The 21,458-nt window shown below is 41.8% G+C and overlaps 1 protein-coding gene across 1 annotated transcript in view; it reads right to left on the bottom strand.

Annotated features, from left to right (window-relative positions):
* The window catches only part of Creb5 (cAMP responsive element binding protein 5), a 312,730-nt gene extending 292,804 nt beyond the window's left edge, over window positions 1–19,926 (bottom strand). The window contains exons 1-3 of the mRNA XM_052173760.1: window positions 19,861–19,926; window positions 13,591–13,684; window positions 1,102–1,223 (exon numbers count right to left, since the gene is read on the bottom strand). Of these exons, the coding sequence (XP_052029720.1) occupies window positions 1,102–1,223; window positions 13,591–13,684; window positions 19,861–19,914 (270 nt within the window). The 5' untranslated portion in view covers window positions 19,915–19,926. The remainder of the gene's footprint in view (window positions 1–1,101; window positions 1,224–13,590; window positions 13,685–19,860) is intronic.
* Between the last annotated feature and the right edge of the window lie 1,532 nt (window positions 19,927–21,458).

Here is a 21,458-nt window from a genome sequence, read left to right as displayed (position 1 = left end):
TGCATAAGAATGGATGAAGTAGGCTGCTTTCAGCTGCAGGCCTTCAGGGATGCTAACAGCTCCAGAACAGCAGTCCTGGAGGGAGGTGAAAGCACACTATCAGATAGGGAAGGATGCTTCCCAGTGGTTCTAAAGCCATGCCAGGGGATAAGCCGCCAGCACAGCTGTTTTGTTGCTTCAGGAGTCAGGGCGCATTAGTCACTGCGGAGAGGTCTCCTCAGTAGTGATGAGCACGAGGCTGGATTTGGTCCTCCTGGCTCAAACCAAACAGAGGGAGGAGAGCCTCAACCAGCTGAATGCGGCCTGGCTCCCAGGGCTTGCTATGGTGTCCTGAGGGGGCTTCTCCAGACTCCTCTCCACCCGCACACACCCAGCGCATCGCCCATTTAGTGCATCCCACGCAATGACCAACATTTGACCACAAGAAAACACCATCCTGGCCTCACCACCGTCTTTTGCTCACTGTCATTTGTTTCACTATTTAATTTGTAAATTTTAAGGAGTTCGCGTCGTTTTTTTAATTTACAATAAGTTTAAAGCAAGTCACCAAAACATGTATAGCATAAAAATATTGTTTGTATAATCAGAAGTCAGAGCCAGAGGAAATATAAACTGGAACTGAAAGTCTAGTGGCTGGGGGAAGTAAAATATTACTCATTACAGCGGTCAAAAGAGCTCTCCAAGTTAGGCAGTACGCCAGGCTTTGCGATAACCCAGCAGTCAGAGAGAAAAGAGAAACACAACCAGTACACACTTCTCATGGCCACAAGCAGAAAATGCTCGAGTTCCTCAGGGGAAGCAAACCATTTCCTGGAATTCAGATCTATAAGAACTGCTTGCAGAAGGCGTCACTTTGGGAGTCATGAATAACTAACTCCCCACCTCGAGTTTGCCTCAAGCCACACCCTCAACCAAGGCTGTTCCTGGTAAAGACCTTTAAGGAAATCAGGGGCATGCACCTACAACCAGTCTATCAGAAAGAGTATCAAGACAGTATTGACCATATGTATCTTTATCATAATCTAAGAAGCTCACTTTAACTGTCTGGAAAATGAATGACGCTGGGGGACACGCCTCCGGTATCTATTCGGGCCCACCTACCCTCTTGCTGTTCTCTTCTTCTTGAGCCTTCCTGAACTCATGCTCAAAGGAGCAGTCCAGCTCACTGAAGAGACCCACCTCCTCACAGTTCTTCAGGAATCTTGTGGGCGTTGGAGTCTGATCTGAAAGTAGAGGCCAGAGATCAATAACGGAAATTTTCCTCCAATGCATTGCAAATGGAACCAAATTCCTTCATACACTCCTATCACCTTAACAGGATGCCCAACAGCTGTCAACAATCCCCCAGTCCTTTAACCACAATGGCCATGTGGGAGAAAAAAGAGGCACTGGAAAGAAGATAGCCATATATAAGGACTTCCCAGTCCTCCTGACCACACCCTCACTCTCACCCCTGGACGACAGTAAACATTCTTATTCTCTATATCTGGAGGCAATATCATCTGAATACATATCATCATGTGAATTTTAAGTGGTAAAAAACAATTTAGCTAAAAATCAACCCCGAAGATCATCTGTCTACACCACTCTCAAACTTGACTTCGGGAGTCTGGTAAGGGAACAAAAGTACGTTTTTTTGTTTGTTTGTTTGTTTGTTTGTTTTTATAGAAAACAAAAAGAAACAAACAGGCCCGCTGATTCCTCCTTCTTAACACAAAAAGTAGCTCAGCAATTTTATCTCCTGAGAACCAGAGGCCGATGATAAAGGGTTCCAAGTCAAACACGTTCAGCTTCCATCTTTTATAAAATATATCATTATTGATTTTATTTTCCTTTACTGTAGCCAAAAGAATGTTCTGCAAATACTCTCTAAAGGGAAAGGAATTTCTTTCATGCTCTGGACTTTCTACAGAGCTTACTCTTTAGGAAATTGGAGGAGATGAAGCCATGATCTGCAGATGTAAGATTTGCAGTCTATGTAATATTTCACATCCATATACTCACAAGACCCTAGAGAGTAAGTAAGGTAGAATTACAGGTCCTTAGTCCCCAAATGGGCCATCTTCCTTCAGATTGGGTACACCTGACATGAATAGCACTGGGTAGAATTCTTTTTCCCAAGGTAGAAGATGAAAGAAACAGAAGGATCCCCCTCCCTGCCCCCCCCCCCTCTCTCTCTCTCTCACACACACACACACACACACACACAGATGCAAAGGAGAAAAGTTGAGAGTCAATCAAACAGTTTCAGGCTCTTGTTCAGGTCTCCCTGGTCTCTTCCACCGTGTGCTTGTATTGCCCCCACCTAAGCCCCTGACAGACATGGGATTGGGTGTGGCTTTCATCCACTTGATCTGCATACCACCTTCAGGTCACTTTTTGCACAGTTCTCCGAAGAACTGTCACCAGTCATCCAAAGAGTTCCCTTGTACTGAAACTCAGTGCCAGGCCCACACTCTACAAACTACCATGTCCCCAAAAATCAGGACTCTGTTTACTTTTCTACAGCACACAGAGTATTAATCCCAGCAATATAGTAAATATCAATTGAGAGTCATTGACTCTACTCCTATCCACAAGTCAGGTGGCTGGTTACCTGCCCTCCTCCATAGAATCAACCCTTCAAAGGCAGCATGTCTCCATTCCCTATAAGAAAGGGGCATTCAGTACCTGAGGACTTGGCATGGACTCCCAAGCAACAAAGTCCCATTGGGGTTCTTTGCCCTCTTATCCTCAAGATTCAAGATCTGAGTTCTCTACTACAGATGACTGTCAATCAAGCCTTAGCTTTGTGCATATGACATTCTTAGCACATTAAGTTGCTGTGATGCACACATAGACACTGGATGAACTTCACATATTTGTATAACATTTCTGTGATATTATAAAGCAATATATTTATTCAGGACTCTGTGGTTCACAGGCAGTTTCACCCACATTGCCTCACAGGTGTCTATAAGTAGAGTAGACACTATTCTAGAAATAGAGAGCTAATCTTCCTGAATAAGACCTCATAACCTAGAACCATCTCACTAAAAATCTTCTCTCACCTTCAGACAGGGTCTCCTTTCAATCCAAATCCAGTGTTTTTCTTTTCTAGGAACAAAGGGCTTATGGGTCTCTCTCTCTCTCTCTCTCTCTCTCTCTCTCTCTCTCTCTCTCACTCTGTGTGTGTGTGTGTGTATAAAACAACTTGGACAACCTTACATTCTAGGGGTCCATATTTGGAAAATAGCATGATTTAGAGAACATTAAATATTTTTTCCTAGATTTCATCTTCCTTATCTTTTAAATCCTAAGGGTTAAGGATTCTATGTCTTCTAAACTCAGCTTAGCTTCAAAAGCCACACCCACAGACCCAAGCAATATATGACTATTGAAAGGAGAGTCTGAGGCAACCACCAGGAACTAGTAATTGGGGCAGAAATAAGACCCAGAGCTACACATAGGACATCTGAATAGGGGTTGTAGATAGGGAAATCCAGTGTCAGGAGAGGGAGATGTGTGCCTTGTCTGCTAGGCACTGACTCCTCCCTGGGCATCTCTTGCTGGGCATGAAGATGAGGATTTCCCTCCCATCTCAGTGATATTCCCAGAAACCATGATGCACAAAAATTATTTTTCCTGTCCTCTTTCTGAAGAAATAAACTTTTGTCCCAGGCCTGATGTGTAAATTGAGTTCATAATTGTATTGGTAATTAATCATTTAATTAATTCCTGGCTTTCTCGATGTGCAGCCATCCATGGGATCCTGTGTACCCTTCACACAGTGCCCTGCATCCAAAGTACCTCCCTTCATTGTCAGGTCCTAAGAGTGTTTGAGCCACTTATCGTTACAGGAGTTCATTTTACCAGGTCTTGCCTTCCCTCTTACTCCTCCACACTGCCTTTAGGAGGTGAAGGATTGAGGTTGAGGACCAGAGTCAAGTGTATGTATCAGCCAGCTATGGCGTCCGCAACAGAAATACCTCGAATAAGAGCAGACGGGGCCTCTTTGGTAAGTAACAGCTTAGATGAGACCACACCTTGAAGACTTATAAGAACTAGTTTCGATAGAAAAACAAACTGAGTATCTCAAGGATATTCAGCAGTATCCTTGAGACTTGAGGTATTGAGAGATGGCTGGTCTGTGATATAAGAGAGGGCAGGATCCAAACAAAGTTAAGACATTTTTATTTTTCCTTTCCTCTGAAGCAAAGGATCTTCAGATACTACTGCCCACCTACACACAAAGGATGCGGCAGTGGGAGTGGCACTGCCCATCTTCTGGGCCTCTTTACTAATAAATTCAAAACTCATGGAACAACTAGACCTATGCATAGCAAAGGCAGTGGCTTCCCTCCTCTCTGAATCAGATGGTCCAGAGGGAGATGCCTGAGTTCTTACCAAGTATGACTCTCTTTGCTGAATTATATCCAAATGCCTACATTCTTGTTTGAGATATGCAAGTCATGCTGTTCCTAGGTTTTGATTCATCTTGTGGAATGAGGTACTCATCCCAGTTACAGCAGAAACCAGTAAATGCAACCTCACTTTCATTTAACATTTATTGGACTGAGTACAGGATCTCTTGTCATCTTTGCTCTCTTATCCTACCAGGTCCACGTAAGCCAGGCAATGTGCAAATGCTCAAAGGGGGAATAGCCCAACCTTTCAGTGGCTTAAGCCAGGGAAGAGGAAACGTTTCGCTGCCATGTTCACTTTTGTCAAATAATTATTTCCCCCCAAATCCATTAAACTTAGTCAGTAAAACCCATAGTTGTAAATTAAATGCTTGTAATCCTCTCCTTGTTTAGATCCAAGAACATTAGTCAGCCATAGCTGCAGTGACTTCTGTATCCTGGATGCAAAGGGCTGTGCCCTTCTGGTGAATATTTGTGCATTCAGTCCGTGAAGACAAGCAACCCTGAGGATGTACTGGGACTGGTTTTCTTAGGAACTCTGCTGAGCACTTAATACCTTAAGCCTTTCATTGGGCACTTCAGCAAAGAACACCCAATTAAGAGACGGAATAACCGCTGACCTTTTGAACTTGCACTTCACCTGTGCTAAAAGTTTTCCAAGATAACCACTCTCATCACCTGACTGGATGCTGAATAAACACCTGTGGCTTAAAGAGCACCCAGGGTGTCAGGGAGCCTCAAAGCATCTGAAGCAAAACAAGAAGAAAATGTTGATGGCTTCGTTTGCTGTCCTACCTGCCTCCAGGGAGAACAAATCCTGCTGTTTGCTGCAACATGGACAGATCTGGAAAGAGCAGAGCTAACCCAGCCAGGCACCCAACAATAAAAACACACTTGCATGCATTTGTGAGAGCTTAAAAAGTTAATTTTATATAAGTAGAGAATATAATGCTCACTGCCACAGGCTGAGGAGGGTGGGGCGGAGGGGGGGGGAAGGGATGGCTGCTGGGTACAGTGCTTATGATAGCATCTGATTTACTGCACAATAGGATAACTATGGCTGCCAATAATTGAATGCTATGTAACAGTCTTAGAATATTCTCTACACAAAGAAACCATAAATGTTCAATGTAATTGGTTGATCAACTGCCCTAATCTGATCAATACATATCAGGTACATGTATTGAAATATCATACAGTACCACATGAATATATGTAATTTGCATGTATCGATGAAATGTTTTCAATTAAGTTTGTAAATGTTAACACCAGAGGAGATTAACATTTTTTTCTCTTTGCAGTTTATCATGTTCAGGTCTCTAGATCCTTTGTTGAATGTTTCTTGAGAAAGGGGCATCTCCTCACTGAACCTCCATCCCTGCAAAAGTGAGCCAAAGGAGCCTTGAAATATTAAGACCACGATGTTTACCTTACAAGGAAAGACTTGAAAGAGTTGGCCTTGAGATCTAGAAATTAACCCACCAGTTACATGAGGAAATTCTGTAAACTTTATCAGCAGGACAGATGATAAGTAAGTACACACCTAACACTGTTTTTAAAAGCAGTTCTCAAGTTCTCATAAGGAGCTGGAGAGAGAGATCTGTCAGTAAAGTACTTACGTTGTAAGCACAAGGACATAAATTCAATCTATTGCACCCTGTAAAAAGCCAGGCATGGTGGTGCAGGCTTGGAAACCAAGTAGATGCTGGAGGCTTGCTGACCAGCTAGCCTAGCTTTCTTGGTAATTTCCTAGCAAATGAGATACTATTTCTCAAGGGGAAAAAAAGAAAGAGAAACAGAAAAGGAAAAGGAAAAAGAAAAAGAAAAAGAAAAGGAAAAAGAAAGAGAAAAATGTAGTCACTTTTTTCTATTGCTTGAGAAGTGATACCTGAGGTTGTCCTCTGTCCTCCTACATGTACCTACACACACTACACAATTTTTCATTCTCTATCTTTCTGTCTCTTTGTCTCTCTCTCTCTACTTGTCTCTGTTTCTATCTCTGTCTTTCTGTCTCTCTGTGTGCCTCTGTCTCTGTCTCTCATTCTCTCTCAGTTCCCATCAGTTTATAACCATGCCATGCATCATCCCCAGCACGATTCATTGCTCCAATGTGGTCCTAGAGAGCACATACAAAGCTAAATTCGCAAGCCTGATAAAAGATGTATTTAAGTCACGTACCTGTCTGCTTCATTTCCTCAACCATTAAAAACAAGATAAATGATCAACTGAAAGAAGGATGTGCAGAGGACAGGAGAGATAGCATATGTGAAAGAAGGATGTTGACCCTGAGAGACCTTTCTCCGTGACTTGGCTGCTCACACAGTCTTATGTTAAAGGACTAGGTGATGCCAAGCACTTTTACATCATTTGATAACAAACTGTTAGTGATCACCAATATATAAAGATATCAGCACCCACATGTGATATTCATACATATATACATACATGGCTAGGGTCTCTATAGTTAGTTTGAATTTATGACCATTATAGTCAGGGATTTTTTTTAATTAATATGTCATAATTATGTTTACAATAAAATGCAGCAGCTTGGTAAAATTCCTTAAGAAAGTAGCTTAGGGAGATCAATAGATGGCTCAGAGATTGAAAGTACAGGTTGCTCTTCTAGAGGACCCAGGTTCAATTCCTAGGACATACATGGTGTCTCACAATCATCCATGAATCCAATTTCAGGGAATCCAAGGCCCTCTACTGGCCTCCATGCACACCAGGCCTATATAGACTGTATAGACGCACATGCAAACTAAACCTCTATGAACATAAAAATAAACAAAAATTTAAAAATAAGGTAGCTCAAATCAGTAGCAAAAACATTACAATTATTATATCTCTTTTAGTAAGAACTAAAGTTGAAAGCTAAGGCAATTTTATGTATGTTTTCATATTTTTATAATAACATTTCTCTCTTAAAATTTTTATTAAAAAATTAACTTAGCTCCCATTTGCCTTTTAATAAAGATGCACATAGAAGAGTTTACATTAAATGAACTTTCAGATTTATAGTCTTTATAGAACAATGACCAGGAACAGCTTGCAGAATTGTATGGAGTTCAATGAGGCTTCTTCCTGGAAATTGGTGTGCCTCTGAGTGTAACTACACACAAGCAGGGTGCCCTATTGTCAACACAGACATTGCTGTCTTGTCTTCTTCCACAGGGACAGTGCCATCACAAAGCAAGACAGGGTGTGCCTGGTTTTAGACAATATTTGTGGCATACATTAAAAATTCTGGCTGAGGTGATTCTCTGCAGAGATGAAACCTCATCATGCTCTTGATTCATTTACTGGCAACATGAAGAAATGGTAGACCAGATGGCCTTGCTAGTGCCTATGAGTCAATGGGAAACTCTGTTGATGAGGACTTCTCCTGCAGTCTGTGCTCATTATTAGTTCTACATGGCTTCGAAGTTGACTTAACCAAAACAAGTATCTTCCAGACAGATTCACCAACAGCCATGGACCCCAAGTGCTCAAAAGCAACCGGGCCGTAAGTTCACTTTGCTTTGAGGTCCTGATCTGGCACAAGGTTTACTTACATCATTATATCACGAATGATGCCAGCTGAAAGAACAAAAGATATGAGGTGATTTCATTACCATAATGTGGCCTGAATTGTGGAAGCTAAAGCCCTATATCTACACTTGTCCTTAATTATATGAATTCTCCTATATGTTTTGTTCAAAGGGGCCAACTTCCAGGTTAAACAGAACATGGGTGAGTTTTTCTTATAAAAAATAAAATTCTGCAGAACAAGACCTCAATTCATTCCTGTGAATGATTCAAACGTCTGTATGTCTTGGCCAGCTAGAAACATGGATGAGAAACTGACCGCCCCCACAAATGCCCAAAGCCACCAGTCTCCTCCTGACCACAGTGAATGAGACAGTATGACTTCCAAACACGTCTCTTTGCCCCTTGAATCATTCGTATGTTAGAATCTCCTCCTACGCTTGTGCTACTCATGCCGTTGGCAAGCTCAGGGCTAGGCTGCACATAGAAGAGAAAGCAGTCCCTAGACTGAAAAAAAAATTAGCTTAGAGTAGAAACAGAACTTAGCACACAGAACTTACACAGTCTAGATGTGTAGCAAGAAAACAACAAAGAATTTTAATAATTGCTTATTTTGGCCATTTCGTCATATGGAAGAAGGGGCATGAGGATTAAATGACACAACGTGTATACACATAAGGCAGAGTGGCAGCAGAGCTAGCGATCACTAATATTGTGCTGTCTTTGGGCACAGGTCACCCTTGACAGCTTGTGTGGCATAAAGCTTCATTTCACTCACGTAGCGAGAAATTACTAATACTTTTGCCTTTATGTGCATTTGCAGGTGTTTGATTTGCTACTCTGCCGTGTGTGTGTGTGTGTGTGTGTGTGTGTGTGTTTGGTTGATTTACACACTTACTTCCTCTGTAACTTTTTATAAATCTCAGCTCATTTTAAAGGTGATGTGAAGTAATATTGCATCTTCCCTTCCGGCAAATTCCTGAGAATGCCCATGAATTATTGAATAGAGTTTTCCTCAAAGAGCCATGAACAATGATTTGTGGCTTTTTGGATAATCATGATCAACTCTTTGCAGACAAATCTTCCATTTCATTAAATCACATTCTTTCTTTACAGTGAGAATTGGGTTGAAAGTCTAAATTTAAGTGATAGGCCCTGAATCTAGACTCTCTCCGGAGATGCAGTTGAGTCTCCAATACTTTATCAGCATTTACACCAGGAGTGCAGAGAGTCTGTAAAGGAAGATGAGAGAAGGAAGCCAGTTTTGACTTCTCTTTTATGTCTCCACTCCAGGTACAGCTGGCTGTGCCACATCTTTCTTGTGGCTTTGCATCCCCAGCACTGGGATTATAAACATGAACCTTGCCTCACACATTGCAACCATATTTTGAAGGCATGAAAAGGGACTTCTAAGCATATACCATTAGTCATCAGGTCTTGGCACAATGACTAAAGCTTGTCCTGGTCACCCACCCTCAGGTGGCCTGCTGGACATTTGCTGCCACATTGCCAAACTTGATGGAACTTGTCACTAAGCAATCTTTCCTTCCTTGCTTATGTAGGTTGTTTAGTAGTTGAGTATCATCTCTTTTCCTCCATAGCCCACTTGAGTATGGTAAGCGCCATGTATGTCTACCCATGGCCACTGAAGGTCTTGATAAACAATAGATGTTGAGTGAATGAGGAGGTGGTGGAGGTGGGCCATTTGTAGTCTTTCTCCTCATACCTGGGCTGTGTCTGTCTTAACTTCATTAAATGAGTTACAGTGTCTAGTCATAGGGTTGCTAGGCATTTGAAAGTCTGTTCTCATCTCTCTCTCTCTCTCTCTCTCTCTCTCTCTCTCTCTCTCTCTCTCTCTCTCTGGCTTCCCACTCAAGGGGTAACCTTTTGGGTAAGATCCATGACAGTCACCAACTTCATCTTCCACACATATATGTAAATCTATCATCTTACACACATGTATGCTTATGAAGGCCTACCTAGGAGGGCAGCCCTGATCCACTGTCCCCACAGGAAACATGGAACTTACCAACCCCGAGATTTATGACAGAAAGATATGAAGTGGGAATATGCACTCTAGAAGGTCTTTTTATTCTTCCCCCAATCCCCAAATAACCTCCCTCTCCCTCCCCCTCCCCCCTTGGCTATAAATAATGTACCTTCCACTTCAACCCCCATTCTAGTTTTTGTTGGATTTTTCCATATATAGAACCTTGGAACCCTGTAAAAATAATATCATGCTGGAGATGCTTGACAGATAAGAATTCTCTAATGCCTGATGGCAGCCCAATTAAAATGGCCCCACATGCTGTCCTCTTCATCTGTGTTAGAATTTGACTGGGATTTTCAAGTGGAATGGATCTGCATACATAACAACCTATAATTTTGTTATTTTTATGCGAAAGGAAATTGCATTCTACAGATTCTCTCCTCAAAGGGCACGTAACACCTTTTGTATCTTGGGGCTGGAGAGGTGGCTTAGCAGTTAGGAGCACTTGATGTTGTTGCAGGAGACCAGGGTTCCATTCTAGGCACTCACACAGCAGCTTACAACCATCTGTAACGTTAGTTCTGTAGAATACAGTGCCCTCTTCTGACTTCCATGGGCACTAGGCACACACACACACACACACACACACACACACAAGCAAAACACTCCTTCTATATTAAAACTTTTCTTGTTGTGAAGTTATATTTCATTTGAACAAGGACAACTGAAAGTGACCACCATCACCATTAGATTCTAAAACTGTACCTATAGAACAGATAAGAATGAGAGACCCACAGCTGGAGAGGCTATTATGGGTCTTTTTGCAGACCCAGCACCCTCCCTGACTCGTGTCCCTATCTACCCAATTAAAGTAAAGAATCTATGTTTATACTCTTTCCAGAAGAGTAGACTCATTTAAATACCTGTCCCTGCACCCACTCTCTGTGCATGGCAAGGATCAGTGATAGTCAGTGTACTCAAACCTAGCTGGCTAGAGATGCCAGGGAGGCATTCTGGCACTGAGCTATGAACTCAGCTCTGGAAACTATTCTGAAGTGTGTATCCATGACATTCCACCACCTTCTTTAACTGTGAAATTTGCAAACAGTGAAGAATGTAATGATGCTATAGAGACTAACAAGATGTCCTGACTCTAGCCACACAAAAGCACAGCTAACACCATGATTCATCTTCATACAATATGTCAAGTCTCACTTCATCTGAAATGCAAAATTTTTGCAATTAAATATTGTTTGAAAAGTGGATCAAGAAGAATTTAGAGAGTTTTGCTTGATGTTCATTTAACTATTTGATTTATATCATCATGATGGGACACTAAATAGACTTAATACTGACCTGAACAAATTTTTGTGGCAAATGAAGTTTTAATGAATTGAAGCAAATCAAGATACAGATGTGAAAAATCTCCATTCAAATTTATAAACATAAATATATTTAAGCCTTAATCATAAAAAATTATATTTTTGATAAATAGACAATTTAGTCACTTCTTGGAACAAAAAACAGTCAAGTCCAAATATCCAAACAGAAAGGCTAATTCAATTCAGTGTGGACAGCTCTGGAATGCAACACGCAGCCAACATTAACTCTCTAGATATGAAAACATTGTATCTGGACTGGACAGTGCTCTATTCCAGAAAGCCTTGCAGAACTCTGAGTATGCAAAGTGAGAAATAGGCTCTGAAATTGAGCCCTTCCCTGGAATATGAAATCATTTCATATTAACTTCAACACAAACAGGAGGAAGCAGAGAAGATGCGCCAGCCTTCACCATGCTGTCTTCTCTGAGTTTCTCGCTCTCTTCATTTTTTATAATAAATTTCACATAAGAAAATTAGGCTATACAGTCTCCATTGCTTTTCACCTGGCCCTGCTCAGGATTTGCAATAAGGGCCATAAACTAACAAAGTTCCAGGAGAAACGATGTTTTAGGGCCTCACCCCATTGTTCATGTGGTCACAGGTTTCTGGCTCCTGTTGTACAGATGTTCAGATGAGACTCTTTGTAGAGCCAGGCTAGCCTGCCTGGAAGACACTGCTTACACTGCTGCTTGCTACTGGAGCCCCGATCCTACACACTCACTTCTCTGGAATACCCTCCTCCATTAGGCAACCTATTCTAGGTAACCAGTTAAGGAACTCAAGGAATGGCCCAGAGGTTTAAATAATGAGAAGTGGGTCTAAATATTGGTTGCTTCTGCACTCATGGCCGCGTCTGCACTCATGGTCACTTCTGAAACACAAAAGTTGGACAGTCTGTACCTTGACAAGCTAGGAAGTGACATAAGACAGGGCATCCAATGTAACCTTCTATGTTCTCGTAGGACTTTCTGCACCTCTTTAAACTCACAAAAAGCTGAACCAGTCTCTGAGTAGCAGTTTATTTATTCAAAAGAAGAGAAAAGTGGAGGGTGGAGGTGGGCAGTGACAGAGAAAAGGGCAGAGGTCCCTCTGAACTAGTCTCCTGAGCTCAGAGCATTGGCCCTAGGATCAGACCTCTCTAGTAGCTTGTGAAGCTGTGATGGCTCAAATTCTTCTGCTCACGTGTCTAACCTGGCCCAGCCTGACTCAGAGGGCAGCAATGATCAAGGGCCTTCAGCACCACAGTTTGGTGATTCCAGGATAGCTGCTCTAATTGCTTGCATGCTTCGTGGTAAGACATATTGGCAATTTACATAAGATTTCATAATAATGGCAAAAAATAAATCCCTAGAAATTTTTAATGCAATAAAAGCACTAGATCATATGACACTGTGGGTGTCTCTTTTGATGTCTATTACCATTCAGACACAGGGGTGTCTTCTCCTGAATATCAGGGAGACAGGGGGAACTGGTCAAATAGTTCATATGGGAAGGCAATGACCTGGTCATCTTGCCTGGGTCTTTGAAACACTCAGACCACCTTCCATTGGCTCCTCATATTTAGTGAAATATGCTGAAGAGATACAATCATTCCCATTTGACGGAGGAAGAAACTGAGACCTTGAAAGGTTCAATTATTTGTTCAAGGTCATATGGCCAAGACAGAGCGCAGATTAGCTTACAAGTTCCTCATCCCTCTACCTTATTTATTTTTGATTCCTCTTTAAGACAGGAAGATGTGGGGATTAGTTGATGGACTGAGTATTATTCATTTTGCTCCCAATCACTGAGCATGTTTCTAAACATAATCTCATTTAGTCACCCACTTAAGAGACAAGTGCTATTTCTTAAGGAAACATTCCTCGAGCATCCTCTGTGTTTCACTTCACTGCATGACACTTGTTTGTTCCCTACAAGGTTAATTTGATTTAATTAATCATTAATTTGATTTAAATATTAATTTGTAATTAATTACTATATCACAAATGAGCCTTGATTTTAGCCATATGTTTACATGAAAGACTACCCTGATATCCGTGAAGGTAGGAAATCGATTAGCCCATGTAACTGCAGAGCAGTGCATTGCAAGAGGTTCAGGGCACATTGTTACCTGTGTGGCTAAGATATAACTTTGAAAATAACACGGAGCCAAGTTTAATGCAACATATAAAGATGACAAGTTACACCAGGTGTGGCAAGCCATGCCTATAATCTCAGCACCGAGGCAGTAGAGGCAGAAAGATTGAGAGTTGTGGTCCTCCAAACCTTCCTTGCCTGCTGCTCTTACCTGATAGCATATTGTCTGTTTTTATTGAAGGAAACTTCAAAGTCATCTCATGCTTGTGCCTATGAATCATCAGATGGTCCTCTGTTGGGAAACGCTGTCGGGTGAATAGAGAGAAGAACAGGAGACATTCATTTGCAGCGCATACTTGACATCAAAGAGAAAATCACATTCAGAATAAAAAACAAGAGAGATTTAAAAAAAAAGAAAAGAATCGATTCTGAAAAAAAATATTATCATAAGAGTAAAGTCCCATGCTGATTTACACCCATGTGCTGGGTGTGGGAGGGGATTCCTCCCAACTATACACAACCATGTACATTATCACGTCCATCTGTTTGCCAAAAGCTTGCCTATGTGGCAAAGGACTACTGGGAAACGCTCTCGCCTCTAGTCACCCCACAGTTCCTCACCTCTTTCCCCAGAACTTTTCCAAAGTCCTGTGCTTCTTGTGTAAGTCCGGCTGCACGGACTGACCAGGCAATCACAGAATCTACGTGTTTCTTGAGAACTAGAGGTTTCCATCTGGGGGTTGGGTGGGGGAAGGAGAACTTTTCAAGTTCAAAGACTTTGAACTCTGTCTTATCTTTTGCTAAATAATGAAACAGAAAATGCAAAAAGCCCTGTTGAAAGTACTGAAACAACAACACACACACACACATACACACACACTCTCCAAAGACACACTGCGCCCTGATGCCTGCCTGACAGGAGGCCTCTTAAGAAAAGGTAGCAGAATGGAAAGGGACACTTCTCGTGGTCCCAACACGTGACTAACGGTGGCAGAGCACATAAAGTCCAACACGAGGAAATGGATGGAGAGCTGGGCAGCACTGGGAGCATACAAAACCATGTGGAACATTCTGTAATAGTAACTGCTTTACATAATAGTATAAAATTAAGTCAGAGGCACGGTAAGTATGCTAGACATTATCTACAGATTAACCAAAAATAAGAGAAACGCATGACATCGAAAGAATTTTGATTTATGTCAGACTTTGGGAAAGAATTCCATGCCATGCTTAATTTTTTAAATATATCTACTAATGTACGGCATGATGTCTTTACAGTATGTTTCTGTTTATGAAAGCCTAGTCCCTGTATTATCTGCTTTATTTTAATTATACATATGATTTCACAGTACCATGACAAATTATTTGGGGTGCTCTATACTGTGCATACTGTAGTCAGTCTGTATCTGAGATTTTCATGGAATGATGTTAGGGTTGTCAAAATGTTACTTCCAATTATTTTTGGCCATTTCTGGCTCTCTTGTGGTGAGTAAAGCCATGTGGTGACTCTGTCTTTTGCATCATAAAAATGACCCTGTCACCCAGAGGCAAGTGTCTGCTTGCTGCTGTAAAACCTCTGCCACTTCCCTTGTTGAATTCATGGTACAGCTAGGTGACTCATACCAGAAATAGTAGCCCTGCAATCACCCAAAATCTCTCAAGGGTTATGCTGAATTCTAAAGGAGAAAAAAAAAAGGAGTTTCCTAAAATTCTACCATCAGAAATGTAGCCATCAGTAACAGCGATGAGCTTTGTGGTTTGGCTGCGATTTGTTACTGAGCAGACTTTCGCCTGACCTGTCTGAGACTGGTATGCTTGTAATGATTGAACTGAACACAGTCTCATTACGTAGTCACTGAACACAGTGAACTGAACATTGATTATTAAAGTCACATATAAACATAGGAAAGCAATACATTCTGATTTACATTTCTGAGTCTTTGATAACTTGAAAAGAAACTTCCAGAACTCAGGATGGTCAGTATGAGTCTCTTTGTATACCATAGTTGAAGGTTTTTGTTATTTCTTTTTACATAGAGAATGGATTTGTGTCAACAGGACTTCAAAGGCTCTGAAGGCAGCTATTTACTTGGTGCTTTCAGCCTCTCCTGAAGAGTTTGCAAGCAGTGGCACTTACACCAACTTGTGGTTACCCAGAGCTTTGCTTCATATGACTTCAGGTTTTCCTGTTTCAGTATTATTTATTCTCTTACTTTTTCTTAACACAAAATATTTAACAGTAGTACAAATGAATTAGATAGAAACAGTATGGTATTATATTTCATTTTGTACTAATAAACCACTTTAAAAACTTACTTTATGTATGTAAATGTTTTGCCTGCATGTATGTCTGTGTGACATGCATGTGCCTAGAATTCACAGAGGCCAGAAGAAGGCATCTGATCTCCCAGAACTGGAGCTATCGATGGGTGTTAGCTGTCATATGGGTGCTAGGAACTGACCCAGGCTTCTTGGTCAATGTTCCTAACTCCTGACATACCTCTCCAGCTTTAATAAGCTACTTGTAAATAATGTTTGCTAAAGATTTCTTGAGTGTGTATCTGTGTGTGTGTGTGTGTGTGTGTGTGTCTCAGGAGTCTGTGCAGCATGTGAGTACAGGTGCCCACAGATGCCAGAAGTGGACTTCAGATACCCTTTTAATTACAAGTGGTTGTGTGTCAACTAAAACAGGTGTTAGGACTCCAGCTTGGGTCCTTTGTGACATCATTATCTGCTCCTGACCACTGAGCATGCTCTCTATCCTGTGACAAACCACAATAACCAGGTTGAAATAGTTAATCAGGTGTTTCTGCTTTTTGTTTGCTTCTTGTTGTTGTTGTTGTTGTTGTTGTTACACAAAGGGTCACCACCTAGCCTCCTAGCCTGGGCTAGCCAGGAACTCAGAATGCCCTTTCTTAGCCTCCTGAGTTCCAGAATTATAGGGACATGGCTATAACACCACATAGAAACTAAAGTTGCCTTCTGAATGAGACAAGTGATCACAAATTGTAAATAAATGAGCTGCATGGTATAAAACAGACAGGAGAGCTGAAAATAACAAGCCACCCAGAGGATAACAGAAGAGTGGGACACTGGGCTCTAAGAGAGCTGGAGAGCACAGCCAGGGTGGTCCTTGTTTCTTCAGAGACACAGTTCATGTTTACAGATTAAGTCCGAAAAGAAGAGAAAGTGGAGCAGAGTGATTTCCATCACCTCCTCCAAGTACTAATAATCCTGTTTATTTATTTATCTTCAAGGTACCCTTATCTTTTCCTTGCATGTCTCCAGATTATAGGATGACACTAGGGCAAATGCTGTGATACAGTCACATACATTGCACATATAGTCACACATATAATCACACCAGCTGCTTTGACTATGAGTTACTAATATCCCGCCCGTGATGACACTCAGGACTACCAGCTAATGTCTGCATCTTCCTTCAACTAAGAGATGAGCATAGCGCTTTGCAACAGTTTGTCAAGAAAAGGAAACACTTCCACATTAAAGGACACACTAACTTCTAGATACATCATCACAGTCAAAGCTGGGGATGGGTGGGTGTGTCTTGGAATTGTCCTTTAAAACAGAGACATTATTTGAATATTAAGTTCTCACTTGTATCCAACATTTTCCACAGTCCACTTAGCCTCATTAAAGAAACACCTTGGCTTGTTGCTTCAACAAAATATTCAAGGTCATTCAAAATGGGGTCTAGTCAAGAACTGGATGGTAAGAGCACAGTCAGTGAGACAGTACTTGCCTAGGATATGGGAGTTCCTGGGTACAAATCCCCACTGCCCACGTAACATACTTAAACCCAAAAGTCAACTGCACTCAATCTCCTCAGACTTCTCCTGTGACTTGGCAGTCTCCCTCTGTCCCTCCTGGCTCAGCTAAGCTGAGGTGCCCACTGCTCCTCGGGATGCTCTACGCCCTCCATCTTCTCGGCACTGACCGATCCTTCAAGCTCTGCTGCTCTCCCCTGGCCTTCTCACTGGTGTCTCGATCTTGACTAACTTCATCCTGGCTATCCTTCAGCTGCCTCCCTCCCAGGCTGCCCCTGGATCACTCTGTTTCCCGGCCCTGCCGGGAAGGCTCCTGAAAGGCTCCTCTGTGCCACCACTCCAGCTCCCTTGCCATCTGCCACCCACTCACTCATTAATCCCTTTCAGTCAGACCTCCACCCTCTGCTTTCTCCCATGTCTCCTGCGAGTACCTAGCTGCCAAATCCAACAGCCATTGCTCCACCCTCCAACTATCCCAGCTCCAACGGCACAGGACACCAGTGACTGCATGACTATGGCATTGGCCTGTTTGTATCTTGCCTGACTCCAGCGTAGAGCAATGCAGGATAGTATCAGTTAGATCACTGATCAAGAACAAAGGAGAACAAAACAAAACAAAGCAAAACAAACAAAAAAAAAACCCAAAAAATAAAAACAAAAAAACAAGGCTCTAACCGAAGTGAAACCACAGACATTGTAACCAGGAACAATTTTGATCCTAGAGGACATCTGCCAACCTCTGAGGATGTTTTGGTTGTCACAGCTGTGGTGTGCTATTGGTGTGTGATAGGTTAATAGGTTACACAGGAATGATGCCAAGCATTCTATAATACACACAATAGTGCCCATGTCAAAGAGCGACTTGGCTTTAGATGTTAATGATGCTACTTGGGGTAGGGTATGCCATACAGTTCAATATTTATGCATAGATATCTCTCTTCTATCTGACTGATGAAAATCTTACACACTGCTAGATGCTCTTCTCTGCTGGTACGTCGACTCTGGTCATAGCCTGGAATCCCCACCTAGACTGACCCCCTCATTTTATTTTGCTGGACCTCTGGAGGTCCTTTTCCATAGAGAAACCTTTCATTCCCCCAACCCTGCCCCCAAGTCAGCTCTCCAGTGTGGTCTGCTGTTTCTTTATGAAAAAAAAATGCAACTAACTAGCTAATTTGTGATTTCATCGTATGATTATAGATCTAATGCCCAGACCAGATATGTGTGTCTAGGGCAGTGTGGTTTTCATGGAGCAGCTAGAATGCCTGCACACACACAGGTAAGTGCTGAGAAAGGATATAGGTGGCTTGTAATAAATAGAAGGTAATGTCTATTTCAACAGCCAAGCAAAGCAAATCCCTCCAATCATCTGGGTTGCTTTGGACAAGGAGGCTTCCCTTTGAAGAAACTGAGCGGGTGTTTTGCTTTAGTTGGGAGCCGGTTTTAACTTAGGAGATATTCTTCATTTACCAAGGAAAGTCCTTATCTACCAGTATTTTCCCAGTTACTTATCAACCTGTCCAGATTTCCCTAGTATTTCCTACTTCACAGTGCCTTTCAAAACCCGTTTGCTCCAACATATTTTTTTTTCTCTACTAGTTTTCTTGTTTACAAGTTAGAAAGAAACACTGGCACAAAATCCTCTGATGAAAATTCCAGGCTCTGGCTGTTCAGCGCTAACACCAACAACAATGTTCTGTGTTTCTGGGACTGTGTTTCTCCAAAACCCCCTCTTCAGATTCTCCTAGAAACCCCCATGGTTTCTGGGAAACTAAAATGAGGAGGATATTCATCTGAATTGCCCTGACCCCTAGGAACCACCCCACACAGACTGCCAACACTATCACACTAACTAATGGGGGTGGGCCTTGGTTTCCTTGAAGGTATATGAAAATTATGAAACAAGCGTAATCTTCCACATTAGCAAAAATGCTTGTGCTCAGACTCAGAAATATGTCCTATCTGCCATAAAAAAAAAAGATTTTAGTATGAAAATCATTTCTACATATCTAAACCCTTAGGACACGGCATTACCCAAAGATAGACTCTTGAGTCCAGAAAAAAAAATGTCACCTTCAAGTTTAAAAATAAAACACAAGACTATAATTTCCATATAATAGATGTATATTCTAATATAATGAATTTAGCAGCAGTGGTGGTAACAAGGTTGGGCATTAGCTGAACACTAAGAAGAGACCCTGAGATTCTATCCTGCAAGCCAAGATAGACACTTAACACTTTTGTGTCTAAGAACTATAGTTCAAGAATTGTCATAGGAGTATACTTCTCTGAAAGAAGCAAGAATCCATCCCATGACTATGAAACATCTAGAAAGCACCCAGCACGCATGCAAGCAACTGACAGTTATGAAGTACACACCACCTTCCCCTTTCTGAATGATAGTCCAGCGGAAATGGTGGGCAGGATGTGTCTGGCTTGCTTCCGGAGCAAGTTACTCATAGGGATGTCAACACCACTGCGTTTGGGGGTGAAAGGGAAGTATTTCAAACTCTAAAGTGTGATCTAACAGTAGTGAAGATGAAAATCTTGATGCCACTGGTTTGGGAGAGGCTGAAAGCATTTTGGTGAGGAAAGAAATCCCAGGGGATATGATGGTCCAGTGGGAAATTCCTTTCCAGGGAAAGCGTAAAGCATTTCCTATAGGCTGAAGCACAGAGGGTCCGCACACTCACCTGGGAGCAGCCCGGGGCACTGCAGACAAACGGCCTCTCCTGCTCCAAGTTCATCTTGGATTCCTCATAAATCTGAAGGGTTAAAGGAAAACAGAAACCCATGAACATCTCTTTCTTCTGCTTTAAATGCATGAGGAAGACAATCATGGGGAGACTTCTATTGCCATTCCCTAAACTGAACAAGTTACACACAGACACAGTGATCACGGGCCCTGTATTCCAGTTTATTGATTCTCCTGATTGAGTTCCTAAAGTGCTCTCCTTAACGCATATCAAAGAAGTCATGATGATGTTGAAACCTAAAGCCTGCCTATGCAATGGTAGCTGGTGGGTGCTATTGCCGGTTAAGAAGACCTCAGCAAGAGCAAGATTCCAAGGCAAAGCAGACCACTTCAATCCTACTGAGAACTCTGAAACTGTTAGAAAAACTGGCTCAAAATCCTCTGATGAAAATTCCAAGCTCTGGCTGCTCAGCTCAGCTGAGAGGGACACTTTCAATTCTGTGTTCACCCAGAAAAGATTATGGTCAAAACTGCCTTTGCCAATGATCCCAGTGCCAAGAAAGTGTGGCCTCCATGGCTCTGTGGTTAACACCCCTGTTGCTGTTGGCTTTGTTTCTTTAAAAATGACAGGAAGAACAACGCAAACTTAAGAGACATTACTTAGACGATCTTCGAAATATTCTAAAAGCAGTATTAGAATTGTGTTTGTGTATTGCATATGCTTTTCAGGGTAGGTGGGTCAATTGCGAAGCTTCAGAACATATTGCCTTAACCTGGGTATAGGAAGCAATGTTTCTTTAAAATGCTGCCCGTGGGTGATTCCAAAAGGAAGACAGGGGAAGCTTGGCATCATGGACGAGTCCCACTGTGCAAGCATGTCTTGTTTGTACATTTTACACCTCCTTCTCCAAACACTAGTCTCTCATCCTCTCACTTTTCCAAAACATAAAGTGAGGATGATTGCCTTAAATAACATTGCCAGTGAGAGATGAAAATGCAAAACTAAAAACAGGGGTGAGGGGGAAAGTAAACCCCCTCCCAGCTATGATCCTCTCTGCAGGTTGTTTCTCAACCTGTGGGTCTCCACCCATTTGGGGGTCAAATGGCCTTTTTACACGGAAATGTATCACATGCCCCACATATTAGATAGTACATTACAACCCATAACAACAGCAAACTTACAGATATGAAGTAGCAATTAAATAATTTTATGGTTGGGGGTCAGCACAGCAAGAGGATTTTAAAGGATCCCAGTGCTTAAGAAGGTTGAGAACCACTGCTCTGAAAGGACTTCAAGCTGGTTGCCCCGAAATACAGCGATTAACATTAACACTTTCCTATATTAAGCATTATTATGTAAAATTCTTTTTCTGAGTTAACTTATCTTTTTCTTATGAGTTAAGGTTTTATTTTTTCTCTTTTAGTTGACATATATTTATGGAGTATAAGGTAGAAACTCAACGACTCATATGTGGCTTGTAATGTTCAAACTGCAGTAATTGGCATGGCTCCTTTAAACACAGTGCCTTAGTACTTAGTCCCTGCAAACTTTTCTCTGCCACTTCTTCCAAACATGTGCAAAAGGTTCTATGTTTA

Source organism: Apodemus sylvaticus, chromosome 2, assembly GCF_947179515.1.
Source record: "Apodemus sylvaticus chromosome 2, mApoSyl1.1, whole genome shotgun sequence".
Classification (NCBI taxonomy): Eukaryota; Metazoa; Chordata; class Mammalia; order Rodentia; family Muridae; genus Apodemus; species Apodemus sylvaticus.
The sequence above is the reverse complement of the archived record's forward strand: the minus strand, read 5'-3'. Positions and strand labels throughout refer to the sequence as shown.